This window comes from Arachis stenosperma, chromosome 6 (genome assembly GCF_014773155.1).
Source record: "Arachis stenosperma cultivar V10309 chromosome 6, arast.V10309.gnm1.PFL2, whole genome shotgun sequence".
Lineage (NCBI taxonomy): Eukaryota > Viridiplantae > Streptophyta > Magnoliopsida > Fabales > Fabaceae > Arachis > Arachis stenosperma.
Genome location: NC_080382.1, coordinates 21,604,565 through 21,631,717, shown reverse-complemented (window position 1 = coordinate 21,631,717; position 27,153 = coordinate 21,604,565). Strand labels below are relative to the sequence as shown.

The window sequence follows — 27,153 nt, the reverse complement described above, 5'->3', positions numbered from 1 at the left end:
TCCGACAGTACATATAACGGTAATTTTTGAAAAGACGCCGCTAAATATAAGCCTGATTGACATATAATGACGGTTTGAAAAAAACTGCCGCAAAATTTATGCCGCTATCTGTCAAAATTGTTGTAGTAATAGAATATAAATTCTCTCACACATCTTAAGGTATGAGAACAGTCACATTTAATTGAATGGATCTAATTCAATTCAAAAAGTGAAAAATATTTCACATTTATAAATACTCTAAAACTTATATCTTAAAAGATGTACCACTTATTATAAATATTTTGAATCAACCAAGCAATGAATCAGTTAATATAAAACGAATAATAAAATAAGAAAATATTATTTTAAAGTATCTCTTGAAAAATTATCTAAAAAAGTTGTAAAGTAACATAATGCTTGAAGTGTTACATATTATAAAGCATATTTTAAGCACTACACAGTTCACCGAATTTAAATGACGTTGACAATCATGGAGCAAAAGCATTAAATTAATGGGAAAAGAACTCGTTTTCAAGGGGTCTTAAAGATAGTGATATTAGAATAATTAGGTAATGAAATTCATACAATTCAATGCAGGTTCTTTGTGGGAAAAATCTGGTGACACTGTTGTGTTTGGGTGTAGTATTTTACTATTTTTAAAACGCTTGTTTGAAAATATAGTTAGATTATTTTCATTCATAAAATATACCGTTAATTTTATCATAAGTCTCGAAAAATTAGTTAATTTTATCATCTATTAATTTTGAATGTTAATTAATATTAAAGTGACAATTAGATCTTCAAATATTTTGATTTTAGATTAGTTAATCCTTGAAAAAAAAAATTAAATAGGTCCTCTATAATAATAAATGATGCACATGTATATTTTTCTGTCAATAAATAGTGTAAAATAAAATGAAATTGTCCATATATTTCATTATCTACTGTGGTGCATATCTCCTTGCTATCACATGAGCATAAAAACGATGCAATTTTGAATAATAAAGTGTATATTTTCTTTTGAGTTTTTCGTATACCATTTATTAACTATTTTTTATTTATTACAAATCCTACCAAAACAGGTAAAATTTCACTCTAAAAATTATTATCCACATGACTATCTTTCATAGATAGACACATCAGAATAGTTAACAATACATATAAACATCACTATTAAATTTTAGTTAATAAATTGCCAAAAAGATATTTTAGTTAATAAATTACCAAAAAGATATCATATATCCACTCTTTGCTACCATAAAGAACTAAATTGGTATTTTTTTTCAATTTTGGGAAGTAAATTCACTCCAGTGAAAAAAAAAACTAGATGATGTCCAATGTTTAATCTCACCCTTCATTGCTCTCTCTCTTTTATTTATTTTTAGTCCCACATATAGAATTAAAGATAAAAATCACATTTTATTCTCTCAAGTGTTAGAAAAAAATGGAGAGGATCCATTCCTATGCATTTTGAAGTGAGAATACTTTCAATTAAGTATCCACATACTAATTTTTCTTAAAAGTATTAATGTTCTAAAAAAATACATTCTCCTATTAAAATACTCCATTGAAAAACATTGGATGGCATCGCTTTTATCTGATTCCAGCTAGTCAATTAGTATAAAAAGTATAAAATATGTATTGTTATTTACAAAAAGAATTGTGGCAAACTTCGTTAACGTATAAAAATAAATCTGTTGTCATGGCTAATAAGTGCGAGAGTCAAGTGATAGTGTTATTGTTTTTCTCCTTTTTTTTTTTTTTTTTGTTAACATGAAGAAATCTAGGTGAGTAATATTATCCTATTAGGATTTGAAACGGCCACCCTTTAGCCTACAGATATCAAGTATTACAAGAAGTTTAGACGCACAATTCTGGTCCAAAAAAAAAAAAAAAAAGACGCACAATTAGAAACGTCCAAAACACAGACCTATTTAAATTTCCCCAAAATATTTATAAGGCGGATTAATTTTAATCCAACATACCGAATATCAAAAACAGTTGACATAGATACCACATTGTTTCAAAACCAGTTTTTTTTGGTATTGAGTTTCAAACCAGTTAAGCTGCAAAGACATCGACACAGCTATACATGCATGTTCACCATCTACATCTTTTTTATACAAAGGGACAAGCAAATCGCAGCATTTTAAGGAGGATAAAAATACAGGTATACATATACATGCCAAGCTCGAAGCGCCGAAAAGAAAAACCGCAGAACATAAAAGTCCATATAAAATTATTAGACTGCAAGAGATTGATAAGAAAAATTGAATTTAAAACAAGTTAACAAGTTGACACATATGGACACCTTCATCAATCAATGAGCACTCACAAGAAATGGGTGCTGGCAAACTCCACACTCTATGGTCTCTGAACCTGAGCTGGGTACCTGGACCTGCAATAGTGCCACATCTTAAGTCCCCAATGAAGATGATAACATTCATGTTCAAGAGAAGTGAGGAATGATTCCTAAGAAAACCAATCAATATATTTCAAACCTGCAGATGGACAGTGCAAATAGGACATGCAACTTCCTTCATCCGTCTTCCAGATCCTTCAGACTTGGAACCTGTGAACCAGAGCACTTGAATGAGCCAGAGACATCAACTTACCGTTTGGGAAGAAATTCCAACTAAGCTACCCATATAACATATTCTCATTGAAACCTGCTACTTCGTTTGACAATTAACTAATCAAAACCATAAAAACAATTTTTAAGACCAGCCTCCAAGAGTTGAACTCATTACAATACCTGATGCCTTTCGATTCCTCTCCAGCTCCTCCTACCAAAATTCACCAATAACACAAATTAACATGTATTTCATGCTCATTAACCCATGTGCACAAACCAAAGTAATCAGATACGTGAATTTAAACCTTGATTGGGCAATAAAAAGTTAAAAAACGAAGCAGAAAGACATATTACGGCATGCACTACTATATACCTGAAGTTTCCTGGCAAGATCCTCATGACTTTGCAACACTGGTTTATTTGCTACTTCTTTAGCATTACTCAGTCTCTGAGTCACTTCTGCCTAAACAACAAAGACTATAAGACCAAAGTCTTTTGAATGCAAACAAACCATGGCTTTTAAGTCAGCAAAATCTATTTTGAATATTTCAATGACACAATTATCTATCAAGCAATAATTGAATTTGATTCTTGATTTCGTCATGTTCCCTACTTTATTTCCTTGTTTAAAGTTTAATTAGTGCTAGCAACATTGTGTGTGTTGTGCGTCATTGACATGTAGCTGACCTTGCCTAGGGATAGGGGTCTTATTATACAAGTGGGCTAAGAGGTATTCACATTATCACACACCATGTCGTTCCAATATCCTACCAATTGGAGTATTTATTCTATATTTCCCCTTTTTCCTACCTACACACTAAAATATCATGAAAAAACAGAAGGTAAAATTGCAAATATCTTGACTCAACTTAAAGAGTAGCAAAACAACACTGCAAACTATGCACCAGAACTTTAACCATTCAGCAATTCACTACTTTCATTTATCAATCCTCCTCCAAGACCAACATTATGCTTAATCTTTCTTCCAAGCCTAACAGTTCCTACCATTTAGAAATGAAGTTATACTAACGTAGGGCATAGTTATAGAAAAATTGGAGCAAAAAATATAGTGAATAAATTTTTAAAGTTCAACTAGATGAATTGGCAAAACTAAATTCATAGGTAATGCAATAGAAGTTTAACGCTGTGACCCATAATTACAATTGGATATATATATATATATATATATATATATATATATATATATATATATATATATAATGTCAAACTACATGGCTCTACATTTTCTACTGTTGAATATCCTGAATCAACTAACAAATGAAGAAATAAAAAGTTAAAAAATGTAAAGCAAGATCACTGATTAGGGGAAAACCATATCCATTCTACAAAGCTCCCATTAGTTGCATTAGCAATTCGGAAATTACTAAAGCAAACACATTCAATGCATTGGTTAATGAAGAAGGGATGAAGAGAAAAGTCAACAAAGATTATGCATACCATGCATCGGTCACAAACACGTACTGGTTGAGCATTCTCGTCAGCAGTTAGAGCAATTCTACCATGTGTACATTTATCACAGAAAATATCTCCACAATTTCTACAGTGATGCTGTTAGAAGCATATATGATCAACATTAGCAGCCTAGCACAAGAAACATAAAGCATACATAAAGAAAAGGGAGAGGAGATCAACCCTGCGATTGAAAGCTCCAAAATCAGTGCCACATGCTGTACATTTCGAGACTGCTTCATCTGGGACCTATTACATAATTTGAACCTCATAAGAACTCCAGTTGAGTAAATGGAAAATAAATAAATTGACCCTTGTTAAAGCTGCTGTAGATTAACACAGCTTACCAAATCATTCTTTGTGATTAAGTTTTATTTAGACACTTGAGATCTTTTCCCAAGGGTAGAAAGAAATAAACACCATGGCTTACAACAATAATTGACAATATACCAGCTCATGCAAACAAACACAACCAACTACCAGCATAAAACACACTGAATCCTAGTACTAATTAAAATAATTCAAAGGAAGAAAAATCTGACAAAGCCTTAGGAGACTCTGTGTGTGTGAGAGAGAGAGAGAGAGAGAGAGAGAGAGAGAGAGAGAGAGAGAGAGAGAGAGAGAGAGAGAAGGGGGGTAGGGTGTTAAGAAAAAGGAGCAAGAAAACTAAATTTGGATCTAGTATCCATCTTACCCAATGATCCTTCTCTTCATTGGGAGGTTTAATCAAATTCATCCAATCGCCAAATCCTTTCCTTTTTTCTGCAGGCTGTTCATTAGTTCTTAACGATTCTGTGGGTCTTTTGCTTCCACCCATTTCCTTGTACTGCAAAAACAAGACGAAAGATCATGACATAATTTCAGGAAAAAATTCAGCGATCTTGATTAAGCAAACAAGGACCAGAGAAAAAGAAAGAGCAGAAGCTCTTCATCGGAGAAATCTTTTATGTGAGATTCAAAATAACTTAGAGAATTAATGGGAATAGTGTCAACAAAATGAAGATACGATAGAGAACATGTCAAAAGGATGAAATTCTCTGTATACCTGTATGGTGGCAGCAGTTACAGTATCCAAAAGTGTGTTGGTAGTGTAACTATTGGATTGCAATCTGATTCGTCGTGGCTCAATGTCCACTGGGCTCTTTGACCAGAATGCAAGGGTAGACGAATCAAACCTCTGCATAGTCCAATTAGTAAAAATATTACAAATTAGGATACAAATATTAATTTTGATGACAGCGTAAAAATTTCATGAAGGGAATGAACAAGCTCACCTCACATCTTGTTATGTTCTCAAGAGGATATATTCTCAATGTTCGACTAGTATTCGGTTCCAGCATTCGAATTCCATCCAAACCAATCTGAGAGAACAAACATAGACAGAATCACAAATTCAGTTCAGTAGCCACAGTACAACTAAAGTCATAAACAGATGGAATGATTATGAATGGATAAATAGCAAAAATATACTAATTGCGAGATAGAGACCCAAAGAAGAAAGTGACAAAATAACTTCCTACACAAGCCCGAAAGATTCTTAAAATCTTCATAGAAGCACAATAAATGTAGAGGTATGGGGGAAAAATGTATAAAAATTACTTTTGTGTATCCCCAAACTGTCTAATGTTCTAAACTGAATTACCCTTCTTTCTTTTGTGAGTCTAAACCCTAAAGTATAAAGCAACATCATCCGAAGTCTATAAATCATTAAATCTTGACTGATCTGGTTCAAGACAGGTCATCTGAAATCTCTTCCAAGTTTGTTTGTTGGGTTTATTTTTATTTGTTTATTTTTAGAAAACTCAAACGGGAACCCAATCTAAAGGGAAACAAGTGCCGAACTAATTTAACGACACAAATGCGGTTAACTAACTCCTACGCTGGTTAAAAAGGCCAAAAAAATTTCACCTGTTGGCTATTTATATGTAAAGACGCAGACCAGCTCCATATAAAGCTCAATAAATTATTACAACAAGCAGTAATCAGAGGAAAAAAACCCAACACCTACTATTCTCATCAGAGATTCAACCCTCACAAGTCACAATTAACTCCGTAACCAACCGTTTCGATAATCTACACTTGATTATTTCTACTAGATTTCTTACATTATAGTAGATATCATAAAAAAATAATAATAATAAACATCTACTTCTTAACTTCATAGACATTACTGTAATTACTCCCATAAACATGCGGAATAGAAATTGAAATCAATTAGCCGAGTAATGCAGCTAACGAGTAAGTTCAAACCTGACACAGAACATCCATGGTGCTCTGGCCACCACTCTCCGCCAAGAGCTTCACCCGGAACTTCTGCACCCCGCTTCCGGGATCCTCTCGCGTCTCCACCTTCGGCACTGCCTTCACAATCTTGCTTCCACCGGAAGGTTCCTTTGCGGCCGTTGGAAGACTGATCGCTCTCCCGTAATCATCGAAACCGGACCAAGTCGACGATTTTGGTGCGGTTCCACGAGCCCCGTACGGTTCCACCTTCCCTCCTTCGTAAGCGTACACGCCATCCCCGTACACCTCCTCGCGGTAATCAGAACGATGATTACCACGGTTAAACCCGCTGAAACCGTCATCGTGTCGGTTACCATACGAATCAGAACGGTTACTACGGTTAAAGCTGTTGTAGCCGTCGTCAAAGAAAGCGCCAGAGTGATCGAACTTGGCGGGACTGTTATCGTAGGGTGGATCATATGCGGAGGGAGCTGGAGGGACCGTAGATCCAGCGTGGCTATACGGTGCGGAGTACGGTGGCGTAACGGAGGGGGGTGGTGGTGGAGGAGGAGCGTAGATCGGAGCTGGAGCCGCTTGATGCTGATCGAAAGGTGGATAATAAGGTTGCTGTTGTGGTGGTGGTTGATGCTGATGTGGCGGTGGTTGTTGGTACGAAAGGTGAGAGTCAAAGGATGGAGAATTGAAGGAAGAGAAATTGGTGAAGGAAGGAGCAGTGGGGGAGGGAGGGGCAGGGACAGGAGGTGCGGGTGGGGCAGGGATAGGATCGGGATTTGGGGGATATGTAGGGTAGTAAGAGGTGTAATCGGAGGGAGCGTAACCGGAGGAGAAGGGTGGTGCGGATGCGTAAGGGGCTGAGTGTGGATCGGAATTAGGGTTAGGGTTGGGATTGTGATTGGGATTGGAATTTGGGAGATGAGGGAACTGATAGTATGGAGTGGAGGTGTAATCTCCTTGCTGCATCGCTGAAATGAGGTGCGTACCTTTTCGACGATGGAGGCAGGTGAAGATGATAATCACTCTCTCACAGACTCAGCTGGGATTATGGTCTTCTCTTGTCCTTTATTGTCTTGGCTTGGAAGAAGGAATAATGAGTGATCGGAATAGTGTTGACGCAACGCCAAGCTTCACTCCATGAAAACAAACATGGAAAAGGAAAATATATTCATCCAATCATTTAAGAATTTGATTTTATTTTATGGTAAATGACTATTTTCACCTCAGAGAACATTTTAATTAGACAAAAAAACCCTGCATTAAATAAACGAACACGTAATTCCGCGAAAACAAAAACAAAAACAAAACTCCACGGGGGGCGTCAATGAGCTTCACCCGAGATTCAACTCCAACGTCTGAAACCCGCATCATCGAGGTAGATCTGAGAGTAGTGATCATCCAAAATCGAAAATGATTGTTGCAGATGGAATCGACGATGAAGAGAAGTGGCTGGCGGAGGGCATCGCCGGCGTTCAACATCACGCTTTCTTCATGCACCGCGCCCTCGTCAGTATTCCACTCATAGATCCTTCGCTTTTCTTTTTCTCGTTATTCCTAATTCAGTTATTCGCGTTTTCGCGCAGGACGACAACAATCTCAGGGACGCTTTAAAATACTCCTCGCTAATGCTTTCCGAGCTTCGAACTTCGAGGCTCTCTCCTCACAAATACTATGAACTGTGTACAATTCCTCTGTTGCCCTTACAAACTATTCATACTCAATTAGTCTTTAAATCATGCTTTTTTTTTTATTTATTTATGGTGTGCGTGTGGTCGAATTAGATATGAGAGCGTTCGACGAGCTTAGGAGGTTGGAGTTGTTCTTCAAAGACGAGAGCAGGCATGGCGTTTCCATTTTTGATCTCTACGAGCTTGTTCAGCACGCTGGAAATGTATTGCCTAGATTGTAAGTGCTTTCTTCATCTCTCCGATGAAGCCAGTGCTACGTTATGTCATGTTTTGAACTTGAATGGTTGTTGATTTTGCTGCCAGGTATCTCCTTTGCACAGTGGGGTCAGTGTACCTCAGGTGTAAGGATGCTCCTGTGAAGGATGTTCTTAAGGATCTGGTGGAAATGTGTCGTGCGGTTCAGCACCCAATTCGCGGCCTGTTTTTGAGGAGTTACCTTGCTCAAATCAGCAAGGATAAATTACCTGATATTGGCTCTGAATATGATGGAGAAGGGTAAGCACATTAATTGGCTGGTAATGCATTCATAGTTCTTTGATATTTTTTCGGTTGCGACAACAGTTAATGATTTCAGTAGTTCTAATTTAATCGAGAATAGTAATTATTCTGTGAAAGAATGGCCTCTTTTTACTTTTACTGCAAAAGTTTGCTGGATATTTGAACATCCGATTTGTAAAAATCTCTATGGTTTTAAGTTTTAACTTTGAAGTTTATGAAATTGGAAGTTTTATTTTTGGCATCACGTTTGGGTTAACAAGAATTAAACGAGTCAGTAGCTTCTTTCCTTGCAGGGATTCGGGCAATGTCATGGATGCTGTTGAATTTATCCTACAAAATTTCATGGAAATGAATAAGCTTTGGGTTCGATTGCAACATCAGGTTTATTTAACTTCGTTACTGTTATCAATTATACTCTTATGAGATGCATAGCACCACAGTACTTGCATGCCATAGCCATAGAGGTAAAAATAAATCATGAGAACATGATTTCTGGCAATGCAGGTGTTATGGTGCTACTGAATCATGCTTAATCTTTGGCGATCCTGAGCTTAGGCCTTCAATTGGGCTTTCTGGTCTGCAGGGACCTGGTCGGATAAGAGACAAGAGGGAGAAAGAAAGAAATGAGCTTCGCGATCTTGTAATATGAAAATCCGCTATCACCTGATGAAATATTGTGTTATAAATTTTATACATTTTGATAGATTTATTAGTAATTCACTTTTTTCTTGTTTTCTTTTTCCAATTATTAGGTTGGAAAGAATCTTCACATTCTCAGTCAGATAGAGGGTGTGGACCTTGAAATGTACAAAGACACTGTCCTTCCGAGTGTCTTAGAGCAGGTCTAATAAAGTACTTTTTCTTCCTAAAAATATTTTTCCTCTTATTGCAGGCCTTTAAGGTTATAATATTGCTCAATGACTAAATTATATTGAGCAGGTTGTCAATTGTAAAGATGAGCTTGCCCAATTTTACCTCATGGAGTGCCTAATCCAAGTTTTCCCAGATGAGTACCACTTGCAGACTCTTGAGACACTTCTTGGTGCTTACCCCCAACTGCAGGTGGGTAACATGGTAGAAATTGGAAATTGATGACCCTTCATGTGCCTGAGGTTTTTTTCTTTCAAAAGGGAACTTTGTGATGACTGGTCAGGTGGTCACTAATGTAGAGTAATAGGAATTTTCTTTTTCTTCCTTTCCATATGTCTTCCATTGGCATTTTGATCACATTTCTGGAATGCTCCAAACCTTGTCTCTATCCTATTTTACTGACTTGATTGCATTTGCAGTCAACAGTAGACATCAAGACCATATTATCTCAGTTAATGGACAGGTTATCAAATTATGCTGCTTCAAATGCTGAAGTAAGTTTTACACATTTTTGGAATTTTATTAAGCTTCCATATGTTGTTGACATCATTTCTGACATAGGTGCTGCCCGAATTTCTGCAAGTGGAAGCTTTTACCAAACTAAGCACGGCAATAGGCAGGGTAAGTATTTATTGTGCAGTGTTGGAAGTATTTTCAATTAAAGCTTGGCCATAATGGTTGTTGAAGTTGAAATTGATACCAATCTATTTTATATCTGTTAATTATAATGCAGGTGATAGAAGCACAGGCTGACATACCTATTGTTGGAGCAATATCTTTGCATGTCTCTCTTCTGACATTCACTCTCCGTGTTCATCCTGATCGGCTTGATTATGTGGACCAAGTGCTGGTATATTACTTTTCAAACATCCGGAGCACCTATAAATGTCCTGTTTTGTAAGGGACATGATTTGCATCTTAGATAAACGGATTCTTTTCTGGAATTTATGCAGGGATCATGTGTCAAGAAGCTTTCTGGAAAACCAAAGCTTGATAATAGAGCAACGAAGCAAGTTGTTGCACTTTTAAGTGCTCCACTGGATAAATACAATGATATTGTGACAGCCCTTAGACTTTCTAATTATCCGCGTGTAATGGATCATCTTGATAACCAAACAAATAAAGTGATGGCTATGCTTATTATCCAAAGTATTATGAAGAATAACACTCTCATATCTACTGCTGATAAGGTATGTTGTTCAGCTGTTTGCTCAAGATGATGAGTTTATCTCTAAGTAAGACTGTGTAACACATATTATTCATTTTACTCTTGCTTTTGCTTTTGTAGGTTGAAGTTTTATTTGAATTAATAAAAGGGCTTATTACAGATTTGGATGCCACAACTGTGGATGAGGTGTGCGAGAGACTATAATTTTTCGACTTTTGCTATAAAGATTCAATTGTCAACTTGCTGAATCAACTCTTCAATTTGAATTATATACGAAAAAATGCATGCCAAACTTGGTGGTTTTACATGTGTAATTTTTTTTTCTAAATAAATATAATATTTGCTCAAGCTCAATGTAATTCGTGTGCTTTTGTTTCTCATCTTGCCTTCAAGGTTGATGAAGAGGATTTCAGTGAAGAACAAAATTCTGTTGCTCGGCTCATACACATGCTTCATAACAATGATCCAGAGGAAATGTTTAAGGTTACAATAATATATAATTCAAATGACATTTGGTTGGTGTATTTATATTACGTGCTTTCTAATTCCTATAACCTGCGATGCATTGGCCTTCAGATACTATGTAGTGTAAAGAAGCACATTATGAGAGGAGGACCAAGACGTTTACCTTTCACAGTTCCTTCCCTTATTTTTTCTGCACTTAGGGTATCTTTCTTCCTCAATTCACTGTTCTTTCACTTTGTTTGATCTCTAGAACATATTTTACTTTCTGTGTTGAATTCTTTTGGGGTTGGGTAGAGTAATATTTGAAATTTTGAATTGAGTTGTCCATGAAATTCCGTTAAGTTGTCTTATTTCTCTAATTTGAACCATATTTTTCTGCAGTTGGTCAGGCAATTACAAGGACAAGATGGAGATGTTGTGGGTGAAGAAGTTCCAACGACACCAAAAAAGATATTTCAGCTTTTAAATGAGGTATTTTAAATGTATAATCTTGGTGTAGAATCATATGTGATGGGATAATTAACAGATCTTTTGTTGCAGATCATTGAAGCCCTTTCTTCTGTATCATCTCCCGAACTGGCCTTGAGATTGTACCTGCAATGTGCTGAGGTAGGCTTGATTAATGGATTAGCTCTTTAGTCTGTGTGGGAAATTATTTTTATGGGCTGTATAGGACATGACTTATAATCTCTCTGCTACTAAATTTTTCCTAACATCAATATTTACTCTCTATGCTAATTATGACAAGTCTCTCATTTTGCCCAACTGTTTCAGTGGCTAAATGTTTTGCCTCTTCCATTTGTTTTGTGACCATCAGGCTGCTAATGACTGTGACCTTGAGCCTGTTGCATATGAGTTTTTCACCGAAGCATTTGTGTTATATGAAGAAGAAATTGCAGTAAGTTTTAGTAAGACAATCCATTTCACGATTTTCTTGATTTCATTAAGAAAATTACTAATCTATTTCTAAGTACTTGTCAGGACTCTAAAGCCCAGGTAACTGCAATACATCTTATTATTGGGACACTTCAGAGGATGAACGTCTTTGGAGTCGAGAACAGGGATACGTTAACTCATAAGGCCACAGGGGTATGTTCCTTTGGACTTGTTTTTCATTTTTCTTCTTTCTATCAACCAAGGTTATATATATAGACACACACACACACAAAATAGAAAAAGAAAGCATGTGCTGAGTGTGGTCACTTGACAAATGGGTTGTCGCAACTGTTATTCAGTTTATTATTGCATTTATGCTAAAACTAGAAATGCTGTTCTTTCTGCAGTATTCGGCAAAGCTTTTGAAGAAACCTGATCAGTGCCGAGCAGTTTATGCGTGCTCACATCTCTTCTGGGTCGATGATCAAGATGGTATTAAAGATGGAGAGAGGTATGCTATGAAAGGCTTACCGAGTTTAAGTGGGTCGAGCTTTGTTTGTTTCTTTGTATCATTCCCTTTGCATACGTGTGTTTCCTGAAGTAATTACGTGATTATGTCTTGTTTTCAATGTATCATCAGAGTTGAAGAAGTATTTGTCTTTCTAAGTAACTTGTCTGATTATGCCTCTAATTTGTGCAAGCTTTTAGAATTGGGAATTTTATTTCTCGGGCAGAAAACTTATGATGAAGAGTCTTCAAATTGACATCTTTCATTATTTTTTTCTGCTTGGGTGCGGGTGTTGATTGATTGCTTGACTGCAGGGTATTGCTTTGCCTTAAGCGTGCATTGAGGATCGCAAATGCTGCGCAGCAAATGGCCAATGTAGCAAGGGGTAGCAGTGGTCCAGTAACGCTATTTGTTGAAATACTAAACAAGTTGGTCACCTGTGCAATAAAAACTAGGAAGCTTAGTTAGCATTCTATTTCATGGCTACTTACCCACTGATCAATTTGTTCCAGGTACATATACTATTTTGAGAAAGGAAACCCACAAATCACAAGTGCAACGATTCAGGGGCTGATAGAATTAATCACAACCGAGATACAAGGTGATTCTACATCTGCTCTTCCAACTTCGGATCCCTTCTTTACAAGCACATTGCGGTACATACAATTCCAAAAGCAGAAAGGTGGTATACTGGGTGAGAAATATGAATCTATCAAGATCTGAATCCCTTGGTTTTTCAAGATGCACATATTGTGTAAGTAATGCCAACAAACCAAGCATGTAGTTTTAACAGTGTTTCATCATTAAATTTGTTCGCAGTGATGTAGTGATGGCCATTTGTTTCATCACTTGTGCATTAAATTTGTTCGCAGTAGTGTCGTCATTGCCATTCTAAAGCAAAATTGGCATTTGCAGTTTAATGTCCGCTAAAGCCATATGATCCAAAAAGTTTCCAGTTATGTGGGTTTTCCGTTCCTTCAAAGTTCATATTATCAGTTGTGGAAAGAATTGGCAAAATAAAATATACTAAAATGAAAGAGTGAACGTTTAGATATCAAGGATCAATTTAACAGTGTATGCTCAATTCTTTGGAATCATGCCGTTTGTGCACCTAAAAGGTAAAGAATGCGTCTTATTGGTGAGCTGATATGTCTTAAGGTTCTTTGACGATTAAATATAATATAGAAATTGAAACACTATTCTGCAGCAGAAACCAATCATAAGCATTGAATTTTATCTTAAACTTCGTGTGTATCAATCAACAGTTTCATTGTTTGATTTTTTTTTTTCTCAGGCATGCTCGGCAATCACATATATGCCATGCCTCAATTTAAGTTACATATTGCAGTCACACTATACTTTGAATTGAAGATATCAATATATATTTACGTAAAAGATATAAATGAATCCATTAATGGCCTTGGCCATGCTTCTCTTGCTGTAGACTAACCAATTGCTTGTAGATGCTTCCTGGTTTTGAAATCAGCCTCTGATGGCTCCCCATTTCAGCAACCCTCCCATTTTGCAGCACTGCAATGTTGTTTGCATCTCTAACAGTTGACAACCTGTGAGCTACCAAAATTGTAGTTCTTCCTTCCATAAGTTTATCAAGAGCCTCTTGGACAAGCCTCTCTGACACCGTATCGAGCGCGCTTGTCGCCTCATCCAATAGAAGAATGGATGGATTCTTCAGAATAGCTCTAGCAATAGCCACCCGTTGTTTCTGTCCTCCTGATAACTGCACCCCTCTTTCACCAACTTGAGTTCTGTACCCATCTGGCATTCTACTAATGAATTCATGAGCATTAGCTGCTCTTGCTGCTTTCATTACCTCTATCTCTGATGCCTCCTCAGTTCCATACTTGATGTTTTCGTAAAGTGTAGTCGAAAACAAAGCTGGCTCTTGCTGAACCAATCCTATTCTCAGCCTTAAGGATCTCAAGTTTAGGCTTCTGATATCAGATTCATCGATTAGAACAGACCCAGAAATGGGGTCATAAAATCTCATTACCAGAGAAATCACAGTACTCTTCCCCGAACCACTTTGTCCTACTACTGCAAGACTCTTTCCTGCGGAGACTTTGAGATTTAAGTTCTGAAATATGGGGATATCAGGTCTCATTGGATAGTTGAAGCACACATTTCTAAACTCTATATCTCCTTTGATATCGGTTACCATCTTGGAGTTGGGGTTGTCGGGGCTTATTGCTGTTCTCCTTTGGAGAATGCTGAAAACTGATCCTAACGCTTGCGATCCCTTCACAATGTCTGGGGTAAGAGCTAGTGTTTCTGCTATTGCCAGAGCAGTGATGATTAAGATCATGAAGGATTTCATGACATCTCCGAAATTTGAGTCCTTCTGCTTGATTAAAAGGGATGCATACCAAAGTCCAAGCGCATAGGAACAGAAAGCAAACAGCTGTGTAACACCATAGCCGAGACCTGATATGTGGCCTCTTAAAAGTGCTTGCTTGTTGGGCTTGTTCAACTCGCAGGAAAACTGAATTGAGATACGATCTTCTGCTCCAAAAGCAGCCACGGTACGTATGTTGGCAATAGCTTCCCGTGCCAAAGAAATTGCTCTAGAGTATGCATGACTATAGTCTCCTCCAAATCCCTTGAGAAACAGTTGCTGCATATAGGTTGAAAGTCAAGGTATTTATCACGTGAATCAAGCTAAAGTAGTTAAAACTCAAATAGAAGTAGTAAAGGAGTACTTTAGTTTTTAAGCTACAAGCTGGTGTTAAATTATTAAATAAGACCAAGTTTCAAATAAAAGAAAAAGTAAATGAGTAATCATCAAGCATGCTGCAAGAAGAAGCAGATTAGTGAAGTGGTTTATGAGATTAACCTCTGTGATAGAAGCCCCTATGAGTAGGGGGAGGCATGCTACAACCACACAAGTGAGTTTCCAACTGAGTGTGAAGGCAATGGCAAATGCTGTTGCGGTGAGAGCAACATTTTGCACAATGGTAGAGATTCTGTCAGCTAGAGCACTTCTTACTAATGTTGCATCTGCAGCTAGCATGGCTGTTATTGAACCAGTGTTGTTCTCATCCAAGTCGAACCATGCGATCTCATTTGTAAGGATAGCTACAATTCAAATCATATGAAAATTTATCAAGAACAGGCCAAAAAGGTAACAATAGTAATTCTGTTGTAGCTGTAGGAGTGTACCTGAGAACATTAATAAGCGCACACGGGCGGTGAGGCGCTCTCCCATCAGAGTATAAAAGTAATGTTGCAATAGGTAAATAGGTATAGTTATAACAGCCAATCCGACAAATGCTATCGCTATCCGATCAACTTCTTGCTTGATTTTAGAACCAGAGTAAAATGCAGTTAGAATATGTGTGATTCCAAGGGCAAAGAGAGGAGCCTCCATTCCAGCCAGAATGGCACCAATTGAACCAAGTGCTGCATAAGGCCACTCTGGAGCATTCAGTCTCAGTAAGTCCAAAATGGATGGAACAGAAGCCGCGTTCAATGGCATGCCTTGATCACTTGACTGAAGCTCTCTTTCTGTATTCACATCTTGATAGTTCCTACTGTCAAAAGGTTCTCTAAAGCTAGAGTTCCTTGAACTTCCAGAGCGTGATATTGAGTTAGAGTGTGTGAAATTCTGTGATTCCTGCATGCTCACCAGACTCACATAATCCCCATTTTTCAGCATCAGTTCTGAATGAGTACCACTCTCAGCAACTTGACCATTCTTCAGCACAATAATTGTATCTACATCGCGTATGGTAGATAATCTATGCGCAACAATTATTGTTGTCCGGTTTGACATTATTTTTTCCAATGCCTGCTGCACTATGAGTTCTGATTCGGCATCTAGAGCACTGGTGGCTTCATCTAAAAGCAATATTTTTGGGTTTCTGAGAACTGCTCTAGCTATAGCAATTCTCTGCTTCTGTCCTCCAGAAAGTTGGGTGCCACCTTCTCCAACCTGCGTTAGAAACAAATTATCAGGCTTCAAATTTGAATACGTATTTTCTGGTATCAAAGTGTTTTAGATCTACACTTTAGTTACCGAAAGATTTTCGTTTTAACACTCTCGTCCCTTTTGAGGATTAAAATGTATTTATCTTAATCTTGAGGAACTGAAGTGTAGTCTTACTCAATTAATTGTGTGGTGGACACACCTGAGTATTATAACCATCAGGTAATCCTTCAATGAAGGAATGAGCATTTGCAGCCTTGGCAGCTTGTATGATTTGATCCATGTCAGCACCTTCTTTTCCAAATAAAATGTTGCCAGCTATTGTTGTGGCAAATAGTGCTGGTTCTTGACTTACCAGTCCCATCTGTTCTCTCAACCATTTCAATTGAAGATTCTTTAAGTCATATCCATCCAACAGGATCTTACCTAAGTGAAAATTAATGCATTAACCTCTCCTCCTAAATGCCCAACTCTATATAAAACAACTGTCTGTGAACTATTTCAATCAAGTGTGATATATGACAGGTTTATGCATCTTAATGTTTTTGTACTTTTTGTCCTCAGAATTGAGATAGTATTTCAACACAGGTGTGACTTTGGTAAAAATAGAGGTGAAAAATTCAAAGATGAGTCTTAGGTATGATTTTACTCAGTTTGATCATAATTTTACACCCTCACCCGATATAGTAGTATCAATTACCTGAAGTAGGATCATAAAATCGTTGAATCATGGAAATGATTGTGCTCTTTCCTGAACCACTAGGACCAACAACTGCTATACTCTTCCCAGCACTGACTAAGAAGCTCAAATTTTCAAAGACCATATTGGACCTTGAAGGGTAAGCAAAGCAGACCTCAGAGAATTCAATTTTCCCTTCCACTTGTTGCAGAACAGTGCCGTCATCCAACCTTTTTGCCACGTCCGAAGCAGACGCAATCATGTTCATGATATTCGCTGCGGCAGCACGCCCTTTAGCAATGGAACCAAGGCTTGGAGCAGCTTGGCCAAGCGCACTTGAAAGAAAGAAAGAAAGAGTCAACTTTGTAATCCACAATACATCTTATATAAGTTATCATTATCATTTCGAATCATAGGACTTACAATCCACTAAAGATGACATTGATGATAGTTGTAAATGCTTTCCCTCCATTTGTCTTGTGATGCCTCACAAGTATGCTAGAATACCATAGAAGCAATGCCCAAGCACAAAACAAGAGGCCATATGTAAAACCAACACCAATTCCTTTTGCAAAACCACTCTTCTTCCCCATCTTAAGAGCTTTGTCAAGTGACTTAGAGTATGTGCCAACCGCTTTCTCTTCTCCTACAAATGAGTAAACGGTGCGCACTTGAGATATTGCCTGTTCCATGCAAACAAGAAAAGCTCAGATAGTTTATGTAAGACATGAACATGTTGCTTTGTTGGTGTATCTGTGCTTCATATCTTTTACTACCTCTTCTGCCACCTTGCCAGCTTCAGCATATGCTGCTTCACCCTTTTCTGAGAGAGTAGACATAATAATTGTATAAGCTCCTCCTGCTACAGCTATCAATGGAACAACAGCCAAGGTGAGTAGTGTGAGCTGCCACACTGATGTGAATCCAATGCCAAATCCAACAATGAATTGGGATAGGTAACGTATGGCATGGCCTGTCTGCATTCAGTTCAACATAAATAGGAACAATCAAATAAAAATCCTTGGCTTTTTTTAAGCATTATTCATTTTGGTTCTAAACATTTCAAAATGAACATGTTACCTTGTCGCCTATTGCATCTTGTACCAAAATTGCATCACTCGAGATGTGGAAAATGATATTAGCATCTCTGGCTTCATTGTCAAAGAAATTAATGTCCTTCTTTAGCACTGACCTCAAGTAATTTAAGCGCAACCGCGCCATTTGCCTCTCACCGGTTTGCATCCAGAATGCAACACCTGAAGAACAGTAGTTTGTTGTCATCATCATGATATGGTGTGAATCTTGGAAACAAGTCTATTACTTGGAAAGAAAGAAAGAAAGAAAGAGATAAAGTTCAGTTGGAAAGATGTATGTAATGTACCCATCCAAGCTGATACCATAACAAGAAGTCCAAGATATACCAAGTACAAAGCATGCTGCAATGGAGAATGAATTAGCATTAATATGCAGGATTACATATATAAGCATTTAGAAGGTCTACACAACCAAAATCTATATATACAGTTTATAGCCAGACAGAATAACAAGAACTGGTGTGTGTTGAGATTAGCTTATTTTGAGTTCAAATTTGTTTTCAACAGAAAGTTTCTTGATACTATCAAGTGTGCTTTTGGTTGGAGATAAAATTAAAACTGAGGGTGAAAATTTAAGGAGCTCATCCATAAATCTAATCTAAAAAAAGAATGTACCCAAAAATAAAATTTTGGGTTTAGTTGCTATGAGTACTTATAATATTGACTTATTTCCTTAAAACCATGTATAGTATAAAGAGTTGCATCTGTTACTCACTCTTGAGTTTGAATATAATTAAACACACGATAAAATGAATCCCAAATGCAATGTTATAATACTAGTTAGAATTATAAATATATAGTTGAATGGTATCATTTGTAAAAGTTAGTGAAGTTCACTTAAATCTTCTCTCTATATTCTAAGTCCCACTTAGTCTCATTCTTGTTAATTCTTCTCTAATCAAATTCCTGTTTATAACATAGCCATCATTACCAATAATAATGGCTAACAAAAAAAAAAACAGAAGTGTATGTATTGTACCTCAGAAACCCGTGATGACAATTTGTGAGGATCCCTATTAAGATGTCCCAAAGAATCAATCATGCGACCAAACAAAACAAAGAAGAGAGGCAGAGCAGCACCATGAACACAAGCACCAACACTTCCTAGGAACATTAACACATAGTCGACTGAATCAGCTGCAGCAAACAAGCCAAAGAAGGAAACACTCTCCATTTGGTTTGATTTTGAATCTTTTTGTTGATCCATCTTAAAAGATGATGTTGTTTGTCCTTTTTCCAAACAAGAACCTGCAAGCTCCAGTTCTTCCATTGTTGGACTTTGAAGGAAAAAGGTGTGTTAGCCAAGATCGAAATGGAAAACTCGTGGGGTATGGTTGAGTTAGTCCATTCCCGCCAATAAATATAAAGTGAGATCAAAGCTCAACCAACCATCCATTTCTGCATTGCCAACTAACAAATCGGCTATATAATCAATCATTTTGGAAGATAGTAACTATTTTCATACCAGTATTTTTGCATTATTCCATTTAATGAAATATTTGTTCAATATGCTTGTACAAAAGTGTCTCATTAAATTCAAAACTTATACATTAAGGACTCTGTTTATAAACTATTTATATACATACATCAAAGTTAAGTAGCTGTTTTTATTAAAGGCACACAAACGAGGTTTATTTAGTTTCGCTGTTTTGTTATTAACGTAAAATCTTCTTAAGGATTATTTACTTAAGAAAAATACCGCATGCAAAAAAAATCAATCACCAAAATAATTACGTAATATATTTGTTTTAGATAAATACATGTATTATTTTATATTACAATATATCTATTCTATATATAAGTGTTTGATCTAATAGTTGCTTTTTAGTTATATATATCATGATTCTAAACACAGTATCTACATGATTTATTTATAACAATACAATACATAGTTATCGTTTGATGATTTAATTGATTAAGAAATTATATTCCGTTCCAAAAAAAAAATTATATATTTTCTACAAGGACTTATTAAGGCTTAAAAAGTAGTTAATTTGAAGTTTTATCAAGTATTTTTTGGCTTTATATGCAGGACAGATCCAGAAATGTTATCATGGGATCAATAACACATAATATTAAAATTATGTAAAAAGTTATATAATATAATATATATGACAAAAATATATCGATAAAGAATATATTTTAAAGTACAAAAAAATATGTGTGTACTTTTTACTTACGAATAGGTCGATTTTTCGTATCATAAAATTCATCGACAATAGAATTTGTGTCAAATTTTTCAACAATTTTCTTTTCAATGTAATTAAAAGACAATTAACAAGAAATTTATCTTTCATTTTGTTTCTGAGTTATTTTTCACAATATTTATAGTTGAAAAAGATCTCTTAGTTGTAGTAATTGAAACAGAAAGAATTAATACCAAATGAATAAAAAAAGATGGTCACAAAAAGAAAAAAAATTCACTTTATGAAATTTAAAAATTTTTATTTAATTAAAAATATTAATAATAATATCTTTTTCAGATTTTTTTAAATATTAATACATAATCATTAATATTTAAATTGGACTGAACTTTTATTTATACTAAATTAAATACTAAATAAATTTTTTTAAAAATTAAATTATACTTAATAACTTATTATTATTATTTTTTTTAAAAAAGAAGTTGGGGCCCGCCTCCACTCCCCCTATGTCCATCCCTGTTTATATGAGCAAAACTCATTCAATAAACAAAAGTATTTATGAATATAAAAAATTAATTATTATATATTTGTATTATTTTATATATTTTTTAGTAAAATAATATAATTTACTATAAGAATAATTTAGCATATCATAGTAGAATAATTAACTATTTTTATACAATAATTATTTGGTAGTGTATATATATATATATATATATATATATATAAGTGTTATATAAATCCTTAATAAAGATACGAAGAATAATGTTCTAATGAATCCATCCCTCTCCGTGTGGGATAATAAGATAGAAATAGTGAGTAGGAATGGGAGGAAGCTAAGCAAGTTATCTGTTATGAAATAAAGCATTAAGAAATGTAAACCTCATATATACGAGTCATTAAGAGCCAACAACCCCAATGCCGAATTTGTGGTTCAAAGAGTGTGACTTGTGAGTTGAATTGCCCATACAAACTTCCTTCCTCACTACAATCTACTTAATAATTCACCTATGATTTATTGCTTAGGTCACTTTGTATTAATTGCATTATGAGATGATGAGCCTTTTAGTATGGGCAATGGCTAACAACCTTACCAATGATGGGGATTCTTCTGCATCAAAGTAAATTATATAATAGGAATTCTGAAACATTGTGTAAGAGAATTAATAACATGTCTTTTCTCTCTAAACGTAAATCGTAGTTTTACTCACAGCAAACTACAACTACAAGTGTGTGTGTGTTCGTCTCATACACATTGAGATGTTATATATATCTGTTGTACCTAATGAATAAGACATGTGATTCATGAAATATATAGAATTTTGCATCTTATTTAAGAATAAAGAAATGTACATTAACTTAATGTAGAGGCATAATGAGTATATACAATATGAAATAAAAGATAAATAGTTGTAACAAGGGTCTTAAAATATGTAAACTTTTATTGTTAGTTTATTATTTATTTATATATTTATCTATTGTCTTACTTCTTAAAATATGTATTAATGTGCCGAAGTTAAGATAATCGGATCTAGCTATTTGGGCCAAGCTCATCCTCAGGTTCTTGCCTTATAAGTTATGATGTAACACAAATTCTTATTTAAAGTCCATTCAATCTCATTGTTTTCAGAAAAAAAATGTGATGAATATCTGAACTTTGATGCGTATATATGAATTATACTTTTCGTTATTGTACCAGACCTTTCGTGTTTGTATAAACTTTGCCGTTGATTTTTTATAAACTTATATATATATATATATAAAAGTCATTTTTTCTAGCTCCTATAAAATGGAGAGTAGTTTGGAGATGCTTGAAGGCCTTGACAACTGTCAAGAATCAATTGCCCAACAGTAGTTATAGATCCCAAGTCAAACTTTTTGTAAATTCGAAAGATTGAATCGTATTCAAGCTAGAATTCAGTAGAAGAAAAAATTAGATATAACAATAATAAATACATTGCAATTGACCAACATACCACAATTTCTGATTTCGGCGGATCACTCCCAATTCATCACTTGAATATGACAATATTCTTTCCCTTTCACTTAACTTTTTCAAACCCAAATCTCATTAAAAAACAACTAATTAAGATTTTCTTTTCTCTCATGTATAAGTCTGAAAATCAGTTATGCTTTTGGCTAGTCATGTCATGATTTATGTTATGGGAGTTCGGCTATATTTTTATGTTGGTTACCGAAAATTTAACACAACCCTTCTCCTTTATTCGGGTTTGGACTGACTATATACCGTAAGTGTAATAAAGTATTTATTTTGAATTTCTTTATAATAATGTTTATTACTAAAAATAATAATACTTACTTTATTTTAAGGTAGGTAATAAATTAGTAAATCACACAAATAAAATATTTCAGTTTAAAATTGCACAAATATATGTCTTAAATTATAATTGGTTACACATAATCTTATATAAATAGAATCAAATATGCTATTTATATATAAATCAAATTAAGTTATTTTTGACTCTGCAACACATTCATGATAAATTGAATCAAGTTATATGTAAAAATTATATGTAAACAGCATAAATTAATTTTAACTCATTCTAATTTAAAATATGAAGTAGTTTTGTAATTTTAAGTTGGAATTATTTTATTCTAATGATTTACCCTATTAAATAATCCAAAACTAGAGTAACAAGATATAAATATAGTATAATAAAGAGAAACAACTCAAAAACAAATAATAATAATAATAATAATAATAATAATAATAATAATAATAATAATAATAATAATATAGTGTAGGTATTACAACTAAATATAAACATAATAGTAGTTAGCCTCATACAGCAGAAATAAGTCTTAGAAGTTATAACTTGAACTTGTAATTAATTAATGAGAGAGTATTACATGGATGAGTAGGGTGGAAAAAAAAGGCTCCATCAGCATCTCCTGTGCACCACTAATTGAAAAACAAAAGTGGTATACACAAAATGCACCTTACAAAAAAAAAGGGCATCATCACTCCCATTGGGAAAAGAACAAACAACAACGATAAGATATGATAAAAACAGCTTAAGCATTATTATTATATTAGTTAATAACGTAGATCACCAAGACCGACCAAATTACTTGTGGTTCTAACAAAATCACCTTCATATCATGTTATCTTATCTTTCTTTCTGAAAATGAAGTTCAATTGAGGCGTAGAGCACAACCAGTTTTGGCTTTGCAACTTAGCTTTGATCTGATACAAAACTTTGGCAGTGGTAGGCTGCTAGGTGGGGGAGACAAAACATTACTTGAAAGCATGGCATGTCCAATATTGCATGTGGTTGAACTCAAAGAAGAGGGTGTTGAAGCCACAGGGAGAGGGGGAGTGAGAGAGTGTGATGAGAAGGAGGAATAATAATGTGTTGTTCTCTTGTTGGATTCAACATTATTGTGAATCATTGTGGTACCTGGTTTCGGTAGCAAAGGATAGTGAGCGTGTGTTGGAAGAGGAAGAAGAGGTGGTTGTTGAAGAGAATAATGAGGTGTTGGACCTGAATTGGAGATGGATTTGCTTCTTCTTATCATGTTTTTCTTTGGGTTGCTATTCCTTTTTTGCTTGTAATTCGGAGCAAGTGTTTGATCCATTGAATGAGAATGATGCAATTCAACAATAATTTACCTTCTACTAAATCAAATTAAATATCATTCTATCATATAACAAGATGCGTGCTAGGGTATGTATATATATATAGCTGGTGCAATGCGGCAAACTCAAGTTGGAATATTCTACAATTAGTATTAAGATTATAATATAATATATGCATGGATCAGAGGATGATGGTATTGATAATTAAAATAAAAATAATAAAGAGGGGGGATGGGTCAAGATTTACTCGTAAATTAGCAACAAGATGTGGTGGTCGGTTACTTCTAAGACTGGGCGGCAACCGCCGGAGTGATGGGAGCCGTTGGATTATGGTTTTAGTAATAGCCGTTTAGAGGATCGTGACCAACGGTTCTAGTCTGACTTAGAAAAAAATTCGGCAGCTAGGGCTAGGTGGATTTATTTATCTTTCATGGCTTTCCCTTTTTTCAAATCATAATGCAGCATAGTTATAGTAACCACCATAAAATCTACTTTTCTTAATAATCACCCGTAACTTTTCCAAAAAATAAAAATATTATAATCATTGCTGCACATCATTTTCTATATATGTCGTTTAGAGATGTGTAGGAGGAATCAATTTTTGTGTGCAATATTTTGGCTGTCTTGTGTTTGGACTGTTGCTTAAGACATTGCTGTCAAGCACTTTCAGGTGAAGGAAAGCCACACAAAAATCTTCGCCAATATCGCCACATGCAACATATACTTTATGGGCTTGCCTTATCATCTCACTTTGGCCTTTAACTTTTATATCTGTCCAATATTTAACACCGTCAAGAGTCCGTTCCATTATACCAAAAACAAAAAGCCCGTTCCATTTTTTTGGCAAATATTAATTTGCCTAATTAAAAATTTGATTAATAATCTCCTTTGTGTATGTAGCAATTTATTTGTCAACAATAAATCTTTAGATAAAGTTCTGTTGAGTTAGGAAAAGTAATATTCAATTAAAATAATGAACAAACATTATTAGAATATTATTAAGTGTTTATTAAAATATTACCAATTGTTTGTGTAATGTATTTGGTGTAGTACTATGCAAGAAAGCAAATTAAATTTCATATTAGTCCAATTAAACAAATTCAACTTGGTCAATAAACAAATTTAGTCTTATACCAAATTGATTCAAGACTAATGGCTGAAGAAAGAAAACAAAAAGGGCCCAAAAAAATAAACCAAGCTCAATCAGTAAGTCACCTAAATTTCATACAGTTATTGAAAGACTTTTAAGTATACCGAAAACATGCCAATGAGCCGTAGCTCACACGGCATTCCGCCCCTTCCTCATCTCAAAGGTCTCGGGTTCGAGTCCTACCAGCTGCAACCGAGAAGAAAAATTGGCAAGTATATGAGGAATGTGTGGGTGTGTATTGTGTACCTAGGATTGGGGGTTGTCTAATCCACCGACCAAAAAAAAAAAAAAGTATACCGAAAACACCGATATTTTAGTTGTTTTAAATGTTGATTTGAATTATAAAAAAAAAAATATATATATATATATATATATATATATATATATATATATATAATTAAAATCAACGGTTAAAATAACTGGAACACTAGTGTTTTCGGTATACTTAAAATTTTTCTTAAGGTTACCTACTCTCATGGTTCAAGTAACTTAATTCCCAAGTTCCAATTCACTTTAACTTAAAACTTTTACCGAAAGCCATCACTTCTCTCTCTTCTCACTCTTGCTTTGGTCACGTCAATCAAAAAAGAAGAAAGAAGAAAATTAAAACTACAAAAGAATGGCGAGAAAGAAAGGCAAAAAGAGCTTTGCTAAATCAAAATAAGGAAAAGAGTTTACAATCAAGTAGTTAGTCTCACTCGGTCAAAGTACATCAAAAATATCTCCCTCATTTGTGCTACGCCGAGGAACCAAGAAAAAAGTCACAAGGTCTCAAGCACAGAAGAAGCAACAATAGAGAATATGAAGTCAACTTGGTTTAGAAGGTCATCAATACTCAAAATCAAAACTTGGAGCCAAAGTCAAGTTCAACGGTCAAGATTGAAGAAGTTTGAAGAAAAAAATGAGAGAGAATAGATGAGTTGCATGCAACAGATTTGGATTTCTCTCTCCTCTCTGATGAAGCCGTTGCTAATCTCTGATGTAGGAGAAGTGTTAGGGTTGAACCTAATTCAACCTTGGAAACTTCATTCTTCTATATTAAGGGTGAACGGCCAAGAATTGAAGGTAAGGAGAGTAAGGAAAAAGTACAGAATTCACTCTCATAACTACCCAATCTGTTTGAGTCCTTCTTCATGTAGTATTTTCTTTTTCTTAGTTTATTCTGTCCGAGTTTCATTGAAAAGGAAAACATGGTGAGGTTTGTAAGAAAAAGCCAATGAGAGGTAAAAGGCAGTGAGATAAACAATGAGAAAAAGCCATAAGCTATCTCATGTTTGCTTTGTACATCTTTATGTTTTGTGTTGTGATCCTATGGGGATTTTTTTGCAAGTTGGGTTAGCACTTTGCAGTTCAAAGTTAAGGTGAGTCCTAGTCAAATTCGCATTGCGTTAGAATCTGGATTTGTTCCAGATAGGATTAGGTAGATCCTAGGGAAGCATTGGTGTTTGTAATCTTGAAAAGAGATAGTGAAATTTCATCATAGTTGTGATGGAGAGTGGATGTAGGCTACATTGTACTAAGTAGTTGAACCAGGATACATCTAATGTTATTCCTTCTTCTCTACTTTGTTTATATTTCTATTACTTAGGAGACAAAATAAAAATATCTTTCAACTCGTTACGAGATAAAAGTAAAAATATATGCTAAGTTTCTTTGAAAAAAACAAAAGTACTATTCAATAGGAAAAGAAGCTAAGATTCAACCCCCCATTCTCTTAGCCACTGATAACCATCAAGCTTAAATTTGTAGAAAATTAGCTCCTATTTTGCTAGGTGAAAAAAATTAACCAAGAAATTCTTTTTAGCCTAAAATTAAAGGACAATATCAATGCATTATTAGCTTGTTTAATGCCTAAATTATAGACTGAGACCTGGCACTCTAAAATTTTAGGCAGCAGAAGTGTATATATTATCTTAATTATTTTCTAATATTATACCTTAACATAGTTGTTGATGAAATCACAAATATTAAAAATCTAAAAATTCCTATAAAGAAATAGAACATTTTTTATGAAAAAAATATATAGATCGAGTAGTCTAATGACTATGAGATACATCCTAGTCTTTAGAGTTGAATCCTCTAGTGTAGTGTTTGAGTTGTCACTAAAGTTTGGGCCATATTGGAGGAAAAGGACAAAGAAAAGCTGCAACTAATTATAGGCAGATATATCTAAGCAAGATTTTCACCCTTGCTGACCTTAATAGAAG

General features: G+C 34.9%; 3 protein-coding genes across 3 annotated transcripts; 1 reads left to right on the top strand and 2 right to left on the bottom strand.

Moving 5' to 3' along the window:
- Positions 1-1,941: 1,941 nt before the first annotated feature.
- On the bottom strand, positions 1,942-7,408 carry LOC130935219 (protein FREE1-like). Its single transcript, XM_057864841.1, has 10 exons — positions 6,275-7,408; positions 5,299-5,385; positions 5,070-5,201; positions 4,719-4,850; positions 4,208-4,273; positions 4,013-4,123; positions 2,928-3,017; positions 2,735-2,765; positions 2,481-2,551; positions 1,942-2,377 (listed from the first exon to the last, which is right to left on the bottom strand). Exons 1-10 carry the CDS (start codon positions 7,226-7,228, stop codon positions 2,300-2,302), a joined length of 1,752 nt encoding a protein of 583 aa, XP_057720824.1. The 5' UTR covers positions 7,229-7,408; the 3' UTR covers positions 1,942-2,299.
- A 109-nt stretch (positions 7,409-7,517) lies between these two features.
- LOC130935218 (vacuolar protein sorting-associated protein 35B-like) lies at positions 7,518-13,255 on the top strand. Its single transcript, XM_057864839.1, has 22 exons — positions 7,518-7,768; positions 7,846-7,942; positions 8,044-8,167; positions 8,254-8,445; positions 8,742-8,829; positions 9,032-9,088; positions 9,201-9,290; positions 9,388-9,510; positions 9,738-9,812; positions 9,880-9,939; positions 10,052-10,168; positions 10,272-10,508; positions 10,607-10,672; positions 10,880-10,969; positions 11,063-11,152; positions 11,333-11,422; positions 11,492-11,560; positions 11,769-11,849; positions 11,933-12,040; positions 12,235-12,338; positions 12,650-12,763; positions 12,848-13,255. The coding sequence occupies exons 1-22, from the start codon at positions 7,673-7,675 to the stop codon at positions 13,056-13,058; spliced, it is 2,379 nt and encodes a 792-aa protein (XP_057720822.1). The 5' UTR covers positions 7,518-7,672; the 3' UTR covers positions 13,059-13,255.
- Positions 13,256-13,545: 290 nt separating this feature from the next.
- On the bottom strand, positions 13,546-23,850 carry LOC130935217 (ABC transporter B family member 13-like). The gene is made up of 11 exons (XM_057864838.1): positions 23,067-23,850; positions 19,031-19,328; positions 18,339-18,393; positions 18,038-18,213; positions 17,734-17,934; positions 17,381-17,640; positions 16,979-17,292; positions 16,481-16,704; positions 15,513-16,284; positions 15,187-15,428; positions 13,546-14,967 (listed from the first exon to the last, which is right to left on the bottom strand). Exons 2-11 carry the CDS (start codon positions 19,319-19,321, stop codon positions 13,747-13,749), a joined length of 3,756 nt encoding a protein of 1,251 aa, XP_057720821.1. The 5' UTR covers positions 19,322-19,328; positions 23,067-23,850; the 3' UTR covers positions 13,546-13,746.
- Between the last annotated feature and the right edge of the window lie 3,303 nt (positions 23,851-27,153).

Coding starts and splice junctions, on each gene's coding strand:
- LOC130935218 (XM_057864839.1), top strand. CDS start 7,673: ATGATTGTTGCAGATGGAATCGACGATGAAGAGAAGTGGCTGGCGGAG. Junction 8,168..8,253: donor GGAAATGTATTGCCTAGATT/GTAAGTGCTTTC, acceptor TTTTGCTGCCAG/GTATCTCCTTTGCACAGTGG. Junction 8,446..8,741: donor TCTGAATATGATGGAGAAGG/GTAAGCACATTA, acceptor CTTTCCTTGCAG/GGATTCGGGCAATGTCATGG.
- LOC130935217 (XM_057864838.1), bottom strand. CDS start 19,321: ATGGAAGAACTGGAGCTTGCAGGTTCTTGTTTGGAAAAAGGACAAACA. Junction 18,214..18,338: donor TATGGTATCAGCTTGGATGG/GTACATTACATA, acceptor ACTGTTCTTCAG/GTGTTGCATTCTGGATGCAA. Junction 14,968..15,186: donor TAGGGGCTTCTATCACAGAG/GTTAATCTCATA, acceptor ACCTATATGCAG/CAACTGTTTCTCAAGGGATT.
- LOC130935219 (XM_057864841.1), bottom strand. CDS start 7,228: ATGCAGCAAGGAGATTACACCTCCACTCCATACTATCAGTTCCCTCAT. Junction 4,274..4,718: donor ATGAAGAGAAGGATCATTGG/GTAAGATGGATA, acceptor ATTATGTAATAG/GTCCCAGATGAAGCAGTCTC. Junction 4,124..4,207: donor TTGGAGCTTTCAATCGCAGG/GTTGATCTCCTC, acceptor TGCTTCTAACAG/CATCACTGTAGAAATTGTGG.